General features: G+C 40.0%; 1 protein-coding gene across 1 annotated transcript in view; it reads left to right on the forward strand.

Moving 5' to 3' along the window:
* Positions 1–16325, forward strand: part of scn1laa (sodium channel, voltage-gated, type I-like, alpha) — a 29899-nt gene extending 13574 nt beyond the window's left edge. Inside the window, exons 12-27 of the mRNA XM_084362342.1 lie at positions 348–716; positions 1332–1464; positions 1581–1819; positions 1915–2088; positions 2176–2532; positions 2662–3138; positions 6082–6217; positions 6328–6482; positions 7233–7406; positions 7546–7668; positions 10457–10729; positions 10868–10921; positions 11938–12082; positions 12209–12309; positions 12416–12686; positions 12799–16325. Coding sequence (XP_084218468.1) covers positions 348–716; positions 1332–1464; positions 1581–1819; positions 1915–2088; positions 2176–2532; positions 2662–3138; positions 6082–6217; positions 6328–6482; positions 7233–7406; positions 7546–7668; positions 10457–10729; positions 10868–10921; positions 11938–12082; positions 12209–12309; positions 12416–12686; positions 12799–13976 — 4359 coding nt within the window. The 3' untranslated portion in view covers positions 13977–16325. The remainder of the gene's footprint in view (positions 1–347; positions 717–1331; positions 1465–1580; positions 1820–1914; positions 2089–2175; positions 2533–2661; positions 3139–6081; positions 6218–6327; positions 6483–7232; positions 7407–7545; positions 7669–10456; positions 10730–10867; positions 10922–11937; positions 12083–12208; positions 12310–12415; positions 12687–12798) is intronic.
* Positions 16326–17157: the final 832 nt, after the last annotated feature.

Genomic DNA, 17157 nt, shown 5'->3' on the forward strand with positions numbered 1-17157 from the left:
CATCATCAAGATGCATTTTTTATTTCTATCTTCCAATGTGTATCATGCTTACCACCACTTCCTTCATCATCATCATCATCATCATCATCATCATCATCATCACCATGATCATCATCTTACCATTCTCAGTCATCATCAACACGTATATTTAATTTTGCACTTTCCTTACAGTGCTCACCAACATCCTCATGAGCGTCATCATCATCATCATCATCACGCAATATTTTCTCCACCTCACCACAGAGGCCGCCTCTGTTTCTGTTTTTAAATATTACGATTTCTGTCATCACCGTTCCTTCCTCTTTACGATCGGCATGTATCCACTGAAGAGTATCTTTCTCTCCTAGTCCTTTCTGAGTTTTCGTGGACCCCTGTTCTCATCCAGAAGGAATAGCAGGACCAGCCTGTACAGTTTACGGAGACAAACGCCAGACGGGGGCTCTGAAAACGAGTTTGCAGACGACGAGAACAGCATTTTTGAGGACAACCTGAGTCGCAGGGGCTCTTTGTTTCTCCCCAGGAGAGATCGACGCAGCAGCAGTATGAGCCAGTGCAGCTTCTTGTCGCATCTCTTACTTCCACACAATGGGATCAAGCACAGCTCTGTAGACTGCAACGGGGTTGTGTCTCTGGTTGGTGGGAATTCACTCCCGTCGTCACCTGGGGGGCTCCGTCTGCCTAAAGTGACAGTAGATATGGCCTACACCGGAGATAATGTAAGAAAGGGTTGTCTGGCTCTGATGGCCCCATTTCATTTGCCTATAGCTGACAGCCCATAGCGCTATCTATTTCGATTTTCTCCTCTTTTTTTTGTCCTTTTCCTGTTTGACTCACACTGTGTGTTGTACTATGTACCTTCAATTGAACTTAAAGGTCCAGTGTGTAGGATTTGGTGGCATCTAGCAGTGAGGTTGCAGGATTCAGATTTCCTTTAAATATGCCCAAATCCTGCACACTGGACCTTTTTTTTCCAGAGCTTGTTTTTGGTTAAATGGCAGCAATATGATTTTATTAATTTCAGCTGGCAATGCATTTGATGTTGTTTTGAGTCAAAGTGATATACAGTCTTTGTGATGATTTTCCTGTCAAGCCAGCTAATGGTTACTGTGTTCACCGTCTTCATTTCCGGGTGCCATTAAGTTATTACAAAGCACTTATTTCCATATTCCATATATTATTCCTGTGGCTTGTTATTCTGATTTACTTCTGCAGCTTTGCACTGTGGTATAAAATACTGACACTAATAAGTCATGTTTGTAGCAACTCTATATCTATAGTTACATTTAACTTATTTTCACAGTTGCATTGTTAACAATTGTTTCTATCTCCAGGCTGACACTACTGACACGGACTGCAAACTGGCCGATGGAGGTACAAACCAGGAGTATATGGACTTCCTGGAGGGCCCAGATACCAGACAGAGGGCTCTTAGTGTAGCAAGTGTCATAACCAGCACAGTGGAGGGTAGGTGATGGACATCATGGCATGAGTACCCTATCTTTGGTATTGAAAAGATAAATGCTGCTTTCAGATAATTGTTTTGTCTGTTTCTTTGTTTTGCCATCCCTTGTGTGCATCAGAGCTTGAAGAGTCGAGACAGAAGTGTCCTCCTCTCTGGTACGATTTTGCCGAAACCTTCCTCATCTGGGAATGTTCTCCGACATGGCTGAAGATCAAGGCGATGGTTAGGCTAGTCGTGATGGATCCATTTGCAGACTTAAGCATCACCATTTGCATTGTACTTAACACGTTGTTCATGGCCATGGAGCATCAACCAATGTCTGGCACATTCAGCAAAATGCTGACCGTGGGCAATGTGGTGAGTGGACTGTAGAGTGAAAAGTACTGACAATGTTTTTTGCAAGTCAAGTTTGTAACAGTCACCATATCTGTTTTTTTTTTTTTTTTTTAAAGGTATTCACCATCATCTTTACAGCTGAAATGGTCTTCAAGATCATTGCTTTGGACCCGTACCATTACTTTCAGAAGGGGTGGAATATTTTTGATTCAATCATTGTCAGTTTAAGCTTGATGGAGTTTTGTATATCAAGTTCTGGGAGCATGTCTGTTCTGAGATCATTCAGATTGGTAAGTTATGTGTCATAGTCAATACGTCCAAGTGCATTGCGAGTGCAGAAACGTGAAGCGTGACTAGTTTTTCTTTTCTTTTTCCAGCTGAGAGTATTCAAGTTGGCTAAATCGTGGCCCACTCTCAACACACTGATCAAAATAATTGGTAACTCCGTGGGGGCTTTGGGCAACCTGACGCTGGTGCTGGCCATCATCGTGTTCATCTTTGCTGTGGTGGGCATGCAGCTGTTTGGAAAAAGCTACAAGGACTGTGTGTGTAAAATCAATGAAGACTGCACTCTGCCCCGTTGGCACATGAATGACTTCTTCCATTCATTCCTCATTGTGTTCCGAGTGCTTTGTGGAGAGTGGATAGAGACCATGTGGGACTGTATGGAGGTGGCTGGGATGGCCAAGTGCATCATTGTCTACATGATGGTCATGGTTATTGGAAACCTTGTGGTACATTATCATCTCTTATGGTCAATTCAATTCGAGTCCAGCTTGTCTAAGTTAGACATGTTGTTATTATAATGTACAGTAGCTAAATGCTGATGTGATCTTATATGAATTCATGTCGTTGTCTGATAGGTGCTGAACCTCTTCCTGGCCCTGCTGCTGAGCTCATTCAGTGCCGACAACCTGGCAGCGACAGAAGAGGACCCCGACACAAACAATTTGCAGATCGCCCTTGCCCGGATTCACAGAGGCATTGCCTCCGCGAAGTCCATGCTCCGAAGTGGCTGCAGCAGTGCCTGTCTCAAGGGTGGGAAGAAAGGGAAGGGTGAGGACAAATCACTGGAGGAGCTCCACAAACCTTTAGGGCCAAATGGTGTCCCCAACCATACCATCAAAGATTTTTCTAGGAACGGCAATGGGGATGTGATCGGAGTGGACAAAAGCGGAGACAAGTACATCGTCTGCAGCAAGAGTGACGACTCCATAATGTCTTTCATCAACAATCCTAGTCTGACTATCACTGTTCCTATTGCTGTGGGAGAGTCTGACTTTGAAAACCTCAACACGGAGGACTTCAGCAGTGCCTCGTCTGATGTAGCATGCCATGTGGTAAGGATGCTCATGTGGATGTGTCCAATTGGTCTGTTTAGATGACAGAAATGAGTCCAATCAGTTATATCAAAGTCAGACGGATGATTTGGGGTGTCATGATCCCAACATCTAACCGAAGCCACGATACAAAAGTCCACGGTCCCATTTTCCCAAACAACGACACTCCCCCAACCTTTCACTCTAACTTACCACTGTTTAACATCAGTCCTGTCACCAAAAGGACAAAAACTGTGGGAAAAAGGTACAGGTCCCCCTCAAACCAGATCAACGTCTCCCCTCTAAAACTTGAGTTTTGTCAGACCATGTCCCGCGATAAACACCTGCCTGCTTCTGTCGGATGACTGAGCTCTACATGGTGCATTCAGCGTAAATTACAACCTTATTTTCACTGAGTTAATTTATTAAGTTGATCCAATTCTTTTATAGTTCCTGATATCCCAAATTGTAGATAATTAAATAACACCCTAAATTTTTTCCTAATTTTCTTGTTACTCACCATCGACATCCAACCCCCCAAAAAACAAAAGAAAACAAAACTAGAATGCCACTCAGTAGAGCGTATACCTCCACCATGGCCCCGACAATCCCCTTTAATTAAATCAAGACTAATTGTACTCACTCAGAGATACAAACTACCTGAATACACTCAATTTTTTTCTCCAGATCTACGCATTATTCACTGAGAAATTAACAAAAACGTGAAAGAAAGTGAAAGAAAGATTCCTGGATCTGTCCCTTTATATGGATCCGCACCAAAAGTTAATGGGGTCTTTTCTGGGCCGAGACTTTTCCTTCATCCAAGTTTCGTGAAAATCTGTTCAGTAGGTTTTGTGTGATCCTGCTGACAAACCAACCAACTAACAAACGGACACGGGTAAAAACACAACAACCTTGGTGGAGTTAAAAAGGCCAAAATCTGAACTAAGCCGTGGATTATGAGAATCCTTACAAACCTACTAATGATTATGATGTGTAATGGATAGTGTCAGTTGGGGCCGTTGGTGAACACATCTTTAGTTGTAGCTAAGTGGTATGTTCGATCAAAGATGTCATGTTCCAGCACTTTACCCACAGTCCATGGCAGTGAGGTATGAGCATGTGACGTCACGTTTCCGCTGAAGAGCCCGTATACCACGACCCTTTAACGAGGAGAAGCCATATAGACAGGAAAATACCAGCGTGTATATTACATTACGTGCCATTTAAGTCTGAGTGCTTGGTAGCAGAATGCTCCTCTAAAGGGGGCTGTTTGCTTTCTGTTGGAGAAAAGCTCAAAGTGCAAAAGAAAATCGTTATTGTTGCTAATTTACTCGTGACATTTACTTTTTAAAATTTTGTCTCAGCTTTGCAGGCAATATTTCACGCGAAGATTTGAAAGCAAAGTCATTGTTTGCTTGCTGCTACTTTACAGAGGCTCTCAAAGCTTTAGAGTCATTTTTGTTTTGTTGTGTTTTCTGGGGGTTTTCACAAAACGTCAAATCCATGAGAAAGAAACGTAACATTTAATGTCCCACGGTTTACTGAAACAGAACGGATGGAGTGAAGTACAAAACCAACAACACACCGACTTTAGTGCTCACAGTATATGGCAGTAACATGCTTACATCATTCCCTGCACTGCATTAGCTGGTCCCAGGACAGCCAAGTGCTCCTGCATTCTCCAGGAAGGCATCAAGCGGTTCTCATCTACCGGCTATTAGGAGACACACCCTGCACGGAGCCATACAACAACAGGCTGAAGTAGAGGGACCATGTGGCTGCTGTACAACACAACCACGCTTAAATCTCCACTGATTTTTTTTCTTCTTTATTACATGTACTTTTTCATGGGACTGTGCATATTTTGTTTGTCTCTAATTGGCTAAGCAAACATTTGACAGTTAAAATTTTCGTCAGATTTTCTTCCTGCTCTTATAACTATGCAACTACATATATTTCTCTGTGGAGACATGATCAGTATATAAAATATAGGATTACACCTGTTTTTCACAAAAAAAAACCCAAAACGCTTATCTTAATAAATGGCTGTAATTTGCCTGGGGAAGGTCAGATGTAGACAAAAAAATCATATGGGAGTTTCAAACATCTAAGTACATCTTGGAGGTGCACTATGTAAGAATTTTAGTTGATAACATTTAGAAATGACCTAAAAATCAACAGAATCAACTCAAATCAACTCAACAGAATTTGAAGAATTGACTTTATGAAGTTTGTTTATTTTGTTCCAGGGATTTCCTGTCCCATCGCGATCCGAAGCTCCTTTGCTAGTGCTGTAAACACCAACACATCCCCAGTTCTCTCAATTCAAAGTCCGGACCACTAGCTGCATGGCTAACTAGCTAACAGCAGCTACTGTTAGCAGCAGTTGGCAGTTACTCTTTGTTCATATCGCTCCTTAGGATAAATATTAAAATAAATAAAAAATCACCATTTGCGTCAATTTTTTTATTTATTTTTGTATTCAGGTAAGTTCCTCTGCTCTCAGACAAAGCAAATGTAAAATTGGGCTTTAAATGAGCCAGCCTGAAAATTCAGGTTCTCCCAAATCCAATGATGTACGGCACTTGATGATGGCTGCTAAAGTAGGTTAGGAAAAATAAAATACATACAGAAGAGTCAGGCGCACCAGAAATTGCTCTATGCGATTGTGGGTTAAGTGGAGATTACGAGGGAGCTAGACAACAGTAACTATAATGTAGATTCTTTATTGCCTTCTCTGTTGACGAGCACTCGACTGGCCTTTTCCCGTCAATCTAATGAGGATGGCCTCATCTTTGTTTTTGTTTTGTTTTTTACTGCAGGGAGAAGAAGGGTAGATGGTTTTCATGTCAACATTTAAACACAAAATGGTTGTTTAATCTTGTTACAGCAAAGACTCATTCATCCATGTTCATCCGTCACATATTTGATTCAAACACTGGTTTTACTCGACTTCATTAGCAGATACCAGACGACGATTGCCAGTCCAGCTCCTCTGAGGGCAGCACAGTGGAGTGTTTTCCGGGCGGGGAGGGAGCAGAGTCGGTGGACCCTGAACTGGAAGAATGTATGGAACCTGACGGCTGCTTTCCTCACGGTGAATACTGCTACAACCTCTGCCACCACTTAACGTACTACAGCCTTGGTGTGAAGCTGACATTGCATATTACACTGCTAACTCACCACCACCCCTTTGTCTCTCCTCAGCCTGTGTGCAAAGGTTCCAGTGTTGTCAGGTAAATGTGGATGTGGGCCTGTGGAAAAAGTGGTGGACGCTTAGAAAGACCTGTTACCGGATCGTGGAGCACAACTGGTTTGAGTCTTTCATCATCCTCATGATCCTGCTTAGCAGTGGAGCACTGGTAAGAAAAATGTCAATAAATCGTCGTCAATATATATTTAATAGGAATTCTGCATTAAAATGGCTTAAAATAACTACATCTGTTATATATTTCGTTGAGTTGTCCCATCCCATTGCAGTTTTTGCTTTTCATCTGTCATTTAAGTGTCCGCCCGAAGCTTCAGCGTGTTATTTCACGCACGTATGTCATAGAGGTTAGAAACGTCAGCTTCATGGGTTGAAACTTGCTTCACCGTACTTAGTTTAACCCAAACCATGATCATTTCCTAAACCTAACGAAGTAGTTTTGTTTCCTAAACCCAGCGAAACGGCGACAATTTCAAAAACACTAGCCAAGTATTTGTTATAACCACAATGCTGACAAAAGTCACCTGACATTTTCCTTTCCTGCACGGCCACAAATTAACGCACACTGCATTAAATGACATGAGAAAAGCTTAAAATGTGTTACAGCATGAACATTTCCTTAAAAATGTTTACATGCCATCCCATGGTATCATGTTGGTGTTTATACACCTAATTTTGCTTCTGTTATGTAGCAGATATTGTATCTGACAACTCTTGTTAGGCAGTAAATTCTCAAGCTAATGTGTTAATTTAATGTTACATTCGGGTTAGCAAAGTCTCACCTCGCTGCTATGGTTTGTTTCAAATTTCGAAATCTTATTCAATATCTTGAACAGGATGTATTTATTTGACTTTGTATTCATATTTGCATTTAATTTCTCCCTGTCATTTTCTTGACATCCAGGCATTTGAAGACGTCTACATTGAGCAGAGGAAAACCATTAAAACAATGTTGGAGTTTGCAGACAAAATCTTCACCTACATCTTCATTCTGGAGATGTTACTGAAGTGGGTGGCGTATGGATTTGCCAAGTATTTCACAAATGCCTGGTGCTGGCTGGACTTCCTCATTGTTGATGTAGGTCGAAACACATACACTTTTTTAAAAAAACAGTTGTTGTTGTTTGTTTTTTTTAGTATCACAGATTCTCCCTTAAAACTGAGAGTATTGTGTCTCCCCTGCTAATGATCTGACATTTGGTGTCATTATGTCGTAGGTCTCAGTGGTCAGCATGGTAGCCAATGCCATGGGATATTCTGATCTCAGTGCCATCAAGTCTCTGAGAACCCTGCGAGCTCTGAGGCCCCTGAGAGCCCTGTCACGGTTCGAAGGCATGAGGGTAAGAGATTCCCCACCCACTCACAGAGTCATGGTGCACTGTCTACCACCAGCTCACTGCGGGAGTTTTGGGGGCTTGGGTGCAAGAGGGGACTGTGAGCGTGACTGGCCGACTGGCTAGCTAGCTACGCTGGCGCTTGTGCAGCTTCACAAGTCAAATGTTTTGTAATCAATTTTCATTAAACTGCTCAATACTCGAAATCTGCACAGTTGATTTCTCACCTCAAAATGGTCCAAGGTGAATTTACTGATGAAAACGCTTTCCAAAAATTTCTGTTGTTGGCCTGATCGCTTGTTCACAAGTGCTTTGCATTGTGGGAAACAGTACGAGAGTTAGTCTGGTCTTTTATACACGTATACTGCTAGTATAGTAGGTGTTTTCAAGTACAGCCTATGATTTTGCTAGACTTACGGAGCAGATACCTCAAAAATATATTGCATGTACATGAGACATTCCTGTCCTTTCCTAATCCTCTTTCTCTAGCTGATATTTGTCATCAATTATCGTGAATTATGTAACATTTTTGGGATTGTGCTTATACGTTTTAGCTGAGTGATGAGAATATTGCAGGGCTGCCAACTTTGAAGAAGACTATGGTTGAGGTCAATGGTCATCTGTAACTTGGCTAAGATACTTTACTTTTCACAGTTCGCTTTGTATACTGTTAATAGTTTATCATTCCTTTTTAATATGTAGTGTTTTTAACATTTTTGATCCTTTCGATAGATATATAACCGTTAGCGAAGTTAGCTAGCTGCACGCTAACATTATGTCGCTGTGGCTGTTTTGTTTTGTTTTACACTCGGTGCTTGGAAGAGCTGCCAAAACTGAAACTGACTGACGTACTCCATCTTGTTTAGAGAAGCAGTGAAGCTCCGACCTCATTGCTGGATAAGAGATACAAATCACAAATCAGAGAGAAGGGTGACTATGTGTAGAGCCTGTATATGTTGAGCTTTTTAGGAAGCCTAGCTAGGCTAGCTGACAGGCTAACCCCACTAGTTAAAAACATCTGATTATCTATATTATTAGAAGTATTTTAACTAAGTTACAGATGAAAAAGCACTGAGGCAGCTAATGATGTATTTTGTTGAGTTTGAACTGGAAGCAAAAGGACGTGCAGTTTATAAAGCGAATATATGTCAAACTACATTGTGCAAGTGGACAGCAGCCTACCATTTTATGGACAGCAGTGACTGCTACTGCTCCCAGGTAAGAAATTGTTCAGCACATAGCTCTTCACAAGCACTTTAGACATATCTGTACATGCTAAAAGAGATAAAACATGGTAATTATTGATATTTAGAGGTGTTGGTAGGTGGATTTTGTTACCTTTGCATAGTGGCAAGCAGGCTGTTTCACCTTGTTTCCAGTCTTTATGCTAAGCTAAGCTAACCATCTCCTGGCTTTGGCTTCATATCACAGATACCACAAGGTGGTAGACTTTATTCACGTTGCGGCCATTTTACGCGCCACATCACGGCCATGTTGGGAAGCTCAAATGTACAGCTGTGTTTTCAGGTTGCAAGTCACATAAACTCTGACAAATTGTTATTATTTCACTGCTTCCTGATTGATCACCTGAGAAGACAATGAAAAGTGATAGAGTAGTGAGAATCTGGAGTGAGATTTGGCCATATTTCAAAGGAAAATCCAATTGACCCACTGGCATCCAACCTAGCTAACATTACCAGTTGATAGTGTTACATGCTACAACAAGAATGTCAAAAATATTTTCAAAAATATAAAAATATCAGTGCACATCTCGGGCACATTTATTTGAACCCAGAAGGGAAACGTAATCAAACAGTAATGTTAGCTAAGAAGTGGTTGAATGCTAGCATTAGCTAATGGGAGGTCAAATGTTGTTTTACCTTGAAATATAGCCTGATGTCCCTCCAGATGTTCACTATCCATCAGCTTTTCAGTTGCTGATTCATCAAGCAGCTGTGAAATGATAATGATTTTTTTCAGACTCCCTATGTTTATATGATTTGCAGCCTGGAACAGAGCAGCACAACTTTTTTCCAGCATTTGAGCTTCCCACCCTGAGGCTGACGTCAGAGGAAAATGGCCTCCGTGTGAAAAAAGTGTTTAATGTCAATGTTATTATTACAATATTTTACTGTGCAAGCATAGTCTAAATAGGGTTTGACAACTTATGTAACTGAGGGGCAGGGTTAGTCGGCTGCTGAAATCAATGTAGCATATTGATTAGCTGCTTTCATATTGTGGTGGTCTAGCTTTACAGCACTGATGAGCCGATGGTCTTTCCTCACGTTGTAGCCAGTGTATTCCCTCATTTGCATGAACAGCTTTTCATGTGCGTCAGTCGGGCTCCAGTAGTTTACATTATAATTTCATTGTTTTGAATATTGTTTGCTGGGTTCTTTAACATGACTCCTTCATGTTTTATTTATGTTTCTGTTTCCAGTAAGCAAATTTTGTCATCGTCCTGCCTCTGCAAGGTGTTCTGTTTCAATGTTTCTCCAAAATTTAGTTGTGACCCACTAAAACCACTTTAAGATACACACAGTAGCATTGATCTCCAGCCTCCTCTCCTGATTCTTTTCCCACCAACACCACACAGTTATCATTGTATTTGAGCTTTGGTGTTAGTCCTGGCTGTGTTGGGCTCATGCTGATGTGTATGTTGGCTCTGAAACATTCACTCTTGTGTTTTCCTATTCTTACCATTACCATTAGTATACAGTGGTGTGTATTTATTGTACATCATTTGATCTCTGCCTGCTGTACAGATAGGCTATGTTTGTGTGTTGGTGTGCAGGTGGTTGTCAACGCCTTGCTGGGAGCCATTCCTTCCATTTTCAATGTGCTGCTGGTGTGTCTCATCTTCTGGCTCATCTTCAGCATCATGGGAGTCAATTTATTTGCAGGGAAGTTCTACTCCTGCATCGACAAGGCCACAGATAAGCCTTTCAATATAACAGTGGTGAAAAATAAAAATGAATGTGAAGCATTGGGTGACAAAGCTCGCTGGAAGAACTACAAAGTCAACTTTGACAACGTTGCCTTGGGGTACCTTGCATTGCTGCAAGTGGTAAGTAACTGAACCTTTTGTAAGTGTTTGATAATTACGAAAAGTGTGCAATTTTAGACCTGTTTATGTTAGTTACTGTATTAAAATATCATAGGGCTACTAAAAATTTTTTCCTGGATATTGTTCTTTCCTATACAGGCTACATTCAAGGGCTGGACGAACATCATGTATGCTGCTGTGGACTCTAAAAAGGTGATCAAATGTTCATGTTTATTACATTTTATGATCTTTTCATTAAATCATTGCATGTTTTTGATACAATTAATAGCCATTCATTGTATTTAGATATTGTTAGTATGGAAAATTACAAATGGCTTAATAAAAAGAAATAAAAGAAAAATTTCAAAAGAACTACAATACATATCGTTGTATGTTGTGATATGATAAAATACATAGCGTCTTGTTTTTGTATGTGAATACATTGCTTTTCATTCTGACAGAAGTTTTCCATGCCACATTAATATCAAATCACTAACAGAAGGCAACTTAAACCTGTCAATACTAGATGCAAAGCGCAATAGAGGTATTTTTAATGCATCCTCGTAATTGCCATTGAGATTGCACCTCTGTCCTCCACAGCAAAACCTGTGCATGCCAAATTCATATTAACTTTGTTTTTTGTGGGTTATGTCTGTTTTTGTCAGATGGATAACATTTGTCATACATGTGTAGGGGGTGGAGAGAGAGTCTATGTAACCATAGATGTCTGCCGTTTCCACATGATTTTGCACAGTAGTAAATGAATGAGTAGCAGCCACACACCAGATTCATGCCACACACTAGCTAGCTAACATTTAACTGCAAGGACTCCGTGTTGGAGGTGAGCCCCATTCATACCTGTGAAAGCTGCTCAGTGGCACATGAAGCCAAAAAAGCTTGACTTCCCGGCTATAAAATTATCCAGATCTTCTTCATCACGGTTATTGTCAATACCAGTTATCAGCGACACCCCGATTGAGATTCACTAAAAAAGTTTGTACAAGGAATCACAAATGGGTTTTCATTGTTGGTACTCAACAACATTTAGTACAACATTTGGTACTACAACATTTTTTTTTTCTCACTAGGTAACCCTGTAACGTGACAAGTTACTTTTTAATGGTGGTAATCTTGCAACGTAACAAGTCACAAAAGTAACGCTAGCCAAAGGACTGAAATCTGCAGGATTTTAACTTAAACATAGTAATGTCTCCATTTTCTGTCACTAGGAGCTAGAAGAGCAACCAGAGTATGAAATCAACCTGAAGATGTACATGTATTTTGTTGTTTTCATCATATTTGGAGCCTTCTTCACACTCAATCTCTTCATTGGTGTCATCATAGACAATTTCAATCAGCAAAAGAAAAAGATAAGTATCAAATCTGCTTTGTAAACTGAAATGCAATATTTATTAGAATTACTATCAGTTTCACTTTCTGCATTATCTACTTGTCACCTTTGCTGAGATTTAACATTCCTTGCATCCCCTCTTTACCTAGGAGGTCAAGATATCTTCATGACTGAAGAACAGAAGAAATACTATAATGCCATGAAAAAGTTGGGGTCAAAGAAACCACAAAAACCTATTCCTAGACCGTCGGTGTGTAACTAAAATCGTGACAGCATCTAATCTGCATTCCAGATATAATCTTTGTTTCATAGCACCTAAAATGTATTTTTGTTTCTCCACCTTGTGTCTTTTTCAGAACGTGATTCAAGCGTACATCTTTGACTTCACCACAAAACAAGCATTTGATATTGTAATAATGGTTCTAATATGGCTTAATATGGTAACCATGATGGTGGAAACTGATGATCAGTCGGATACACAGGAGTTTATTCTCCAGAGGATTAACTTAGTATTCATTGTCATATTCAGTGGAGAGTGTTTGCTGAAGATGATCGCGCTTCGCCAATACTTTTTTACAAATGGTTGGAATGTATTTGATTTCATCGTAGTCGTCCTGTCGATCATTGGTAAGACTCATCTCTATTCACTGTGGTGATCAAATACATTTAAATAACTTATTTTGTCAGTAAACACGTGTTGTTTACTTTTTGCTTACTGTGTTTTCCTTTCTTTCCTCAGGTGTGTTCCTCGCAAAATTGATTGAGAAGTATTTTGTTTCGCCAACCTTGTTCAGAGTCATCCGACTGGCTCGGATCGGCCGAGTCCTCCGCCTTATTAAAGGCGCCAAAGGAATCCGCACACTCTTGTTTGCCTTGATGATGTCTCTTCCGGCCTTGTTCAACATCGGTCTCTTGCTGTTCTTGGTGATGTTTATCTATGCCATCTTTGGCATGTCAAACTTTGCTTACGTCAAGAGGGAAGAGGGCATCGATGACCTTTTCAATTTTGAGACATTTGCCAACAGCATGATCTGTTTGTTCCAGATCACCACCTCAGCAGGGTGGGATGGCCTACTAGGACCCATTCTCAACAAACACGCAGATGATTGCAGCAATTCCACGGCGCATCCTGGCAGTATGGGGAAAGAAGGAGACTGTGGAAATCCTCCTGTAGGAATTGCCTTCTTTGTGAGCTACATTATCATATGTTTCCTGATTGTGGTGAATATGTACATCGCAGTCATTCTGGAAAACTTTGGTGTGGCCACTGAGGAGAGTGCGGAACCACTAAGTGAGGATGATTTTGAAATGTTTTATGAAGTCTGGGAACGGTTTGATCCTCATGCAACACAGTTTATTGAATACAATGTGCTGTCAGAATTTGCAGATACTCTGGACCCACCATTACGTATAGCCATGCCTAACAAGATCGAACTGATCTCTATGGATCTACCCATGGTGAGTGGTGATCGCATTCACTGCCTCGACATTCTGTTTGCATTCACAAAGCGTGTTCTGGGCGAGGGTGGGGAGATGGACATCCTAAGGGGGCAGATGGAGGAGCGCTTCATGGCCTCCAATCCCTCCAAAGTGTCCTATGAGCCCATCACCACTACCCTCCGCCATAAACAGGAGGACTCATCGGCCATTGTCATCCAGAGAGCATTCAGACATTATGTAAGGAAGCATGCTGCTTTGAAGGCCATGATAACATCCAGTGATAACATTCAAAAGGATGAAACACTCGACAAAGAGGATCTTGTCACAGACAGACCCGGAGAGGTTTCTGGTGATGATAAAAGTGAAAACGAACCTTCAGCAGCACCTCCACCTCCGGGCAACAGTGTGACAACAAATGGAAACAACAAATATGAAAAAGACAAAAGTGAAAGGGAGGTTGCGGGCAAAGACGTATAAAGAATCCCGGAGATGCAACAAAGACATTTTAATTAATGACAAAATGTTTACAACCTTTGAAAGAGACTTAGACATCCATTGGACTCCCTTCTTTAGTATGTGGATATCTATGGCAAACTGACCATGCTTACTTGAGTCTAAAGGTTGGTGCCTAAAATGGAGAAGTGGTTAATTCAGGCTGCAGTGGGACCACTTTGGCTGTGTTCATGAGTAAAGATGCCTTTTGGCTGTTGGTGGAGATGGGCAAGTGTTCTGAACAGACACATTAGTTAATGCTTTAACTTCTATTGCAGCTAGTTCTGCTATCCAGTGTCTTGAATTATTGTTATATCACTGACTGTTGTATTAATTTACCTACTTATTTTTCAATACTATTATTTTAAGAATTCATAGTTTGGTTAATTGACTTTTTATACACTTTTTTTTTTTACTCTTCAAAAGGGTCGTTCCTTCAGGGGTACTCTATACAATGAGCGACATTGCTTCAAGGCTAGTCTTGCTAACTGATAGCACTTAGAATACTTGACAAATCCAGGAGACCATGTTGCTGTTGCTGCAGTTAACTAGAAATGTAGACCTGCACGAATGTTTCTTCATGATTATGCATGCTAGGGTGTAGCTCTCTCCCTGTCCATCATGCTTCATGATGCGAGGTATACCGTCAGAACATAGCTGTTTTTTATACACTGCAGAAACACGACCCTCCAGTTGAGTGCTTCGATTCCGTTTAATTATCAGTGTGAGAGCAGGAACACTTGGCAGAAATACTTTGCACATTCAGTTTTATTCAATCATCACGATCATTCACTTGCTTCAACCCAGTCTGCTGTGTGCTACCTATGTACAAATGTATGTGCACATTTTGTCATCAAAGTGTGCTAAAAACACTCTTCAACTGAAGGTTTGTCTTTCAAAAGCTGGAAATTCATAAATCCTATGTTGTTTGCATATTGTACCAAACCCTGTTATAGCTTACCTCTCTTAAAGGAGTCCTATTATGCTTTTTGGTGTAAAAACGTCAAGTCCGCAGCAACAGAAGCTCCTCTCTCCTACAAAAAACACCTCTCCTGAAATGGCTCGTTGTTCCGCCTTTAATTCTGTGACTTTGTGACATCACACTATGTCACCATGTCACATGTTTGTATAATTCATGCCTAGCAGCTAGTGTGGCATGTAATTATTGATTTGGCACAGCTGCTCTGTTGTTTTTAGTGGTGCTGGCTCAGGTGTGTGTGAGCTGACCAATCGGAGCAGACTGGGTATTCGGGAGGGGGGGCCTTAAAGAGACAGGAGCTAAAACAGAGCGCTTCAGACGGAGGGGGAATACAGTGCTGCAGTTCTGGACAGTATGAGAGAACTGATGTGTTTTTGGAGCATTAAAGCAAGTAAATCTATTCCCCAAAAAAATTATGAACCAGAAAATGAGCATCATATGTCTCCTTTAACTACAAATCTCTTGGAGATTATCTGATATTTTTTGGACAGCAGCGTTACTTTAATTTTTTTGTTTTCCCCCAAATACACGTCTCCTCTTTGTGTCTACCTTTCCTTTCCTCCATCTTTCTTTGCTAAGTTTGGTTATGAAACTCAGCGTGTGTTCTGTTATGATTATGAAATGATCGAGTTTATGGAACAATGATTATTTATTACCTGTGATATGAAACCAAATATATTCTCCATGTTCTGCTGTATTCAGGCAGACAGGGACACGATGCAAAAAGCAAGAACTGTGAGGTTGAAAATATAAATGCCCGTAAAAACTGTTATATGAATGGTCATTTTACTTAATAAGACAAAGCTCTCTGTTTGATTACTGGTGATGTTATATGACTCAGCTTTATTTTATTCAACCTTTAATTGTGTATTATTTGGAAATTGTGACTGGAAAAAGGGTAGTTTTATGTATTGTGTGTTTGTTTTGTTTTTTTTACAGTTTACCTCTCAAGCTTTATCATGATAAATATCTAAGTTGGATGAATGATGGCTCAGAATATTCTAAATGACTGTCTCAAGGACATGGCATCACACATCTCTCATGTGCCCTTGGCTGTTTCCTACTTCTGTTTACATTTTATAGTTGTGCTACTTTTGTCAGTTCCTCCCATAGCTATGATGTCCACCCTAAACTGTGTCACAACTACATCTGTTGTTCCATGTTATTAAAGTATAATTCCATTCATGTAAGTATATTGTGCATGTAATTAAAACACTATACTTTATGCATAAGGAAAGAATGTTTTGATTACGCAGAATTTCACATCTCCCATCACTCATATGCATAATGCTTGTAGTGTATAATTAAACTGCATGCAAGACACTCTTATAACCCATTTCACTGAAACGCCAAAAGAATAAAGATTACATGTACCTCAAGTATGCGTAAAACATGCATTTATTTTATCATGCTATGTAAAAGACATTGAGGTTTTTTTTATGTATGTGGGGTTCAGTTTGATGGAATTGCTGTGTCTTTCTTTTTGAGTTGACTGTATGAGTGGGGTTAAAAGTGTATTATAGGAAGAATATTCTCCCAGAGTGAGACTTACTGCCCAAAGGTTGGCTCTTTGCTGTCATTGCGTATTTCTTTTGTCATTTGTTTTCTTAGTAAGGATGACCCTGTTATCATCTATGATCTGGTAAAACTGGGTGCTGCTTTATGTCTGTCTCTTTGTCTCTTCAAATCCTCGCTTACAGTAATAACAGTTCTGTTTTTATCTTGCGACATTCAGCAAAATATTTTGACTTCTTATATTTTACATTAACTTGGAGATCTATGTTGCTATCAGTTCATTGTTCATTACAGAAGCATATTGCTGCCACGCCAGAAGGAGAAAATGGGATTAGTATTGCGTAATAATGTGGAATACTTATTGTCATAACAAGCTGTTTCCATGTTATAACAATATATTTTCACATCATGAGAAGAAATGCTCATGTTGTTACAAAATACAAAATTACATTTGTATTACTTAATATAACAATTTTAACGTAACAACATGCTTTAACAATATAAGTTATATATTGTTACTACAAAATGTTTCACATTTTAAAATGTCAACTTGTATTGTTATAACAAGTAACTTTTCTTGTTATAACATTATATGATTTTCTTGTTGTAACATAATTAATTGTTATAACGTTAAACCTTTCACATTTAACCTCATTATACAATTTGTATTAT

The sequence above is a fragment of the Pagrus pagrus genome (assembly GCF_965226575.1).
Source record: "Pagrus pagrus genome assembly, chromosome: 9".
In the NCBI taxonomy this organism is placed as follows: domain Eukaryota; kingdom Metazoa; phylum Chordata; class Actinopteri; order Spariformes; family Sparidae; genus Pagrus; species Pagrus pagrus.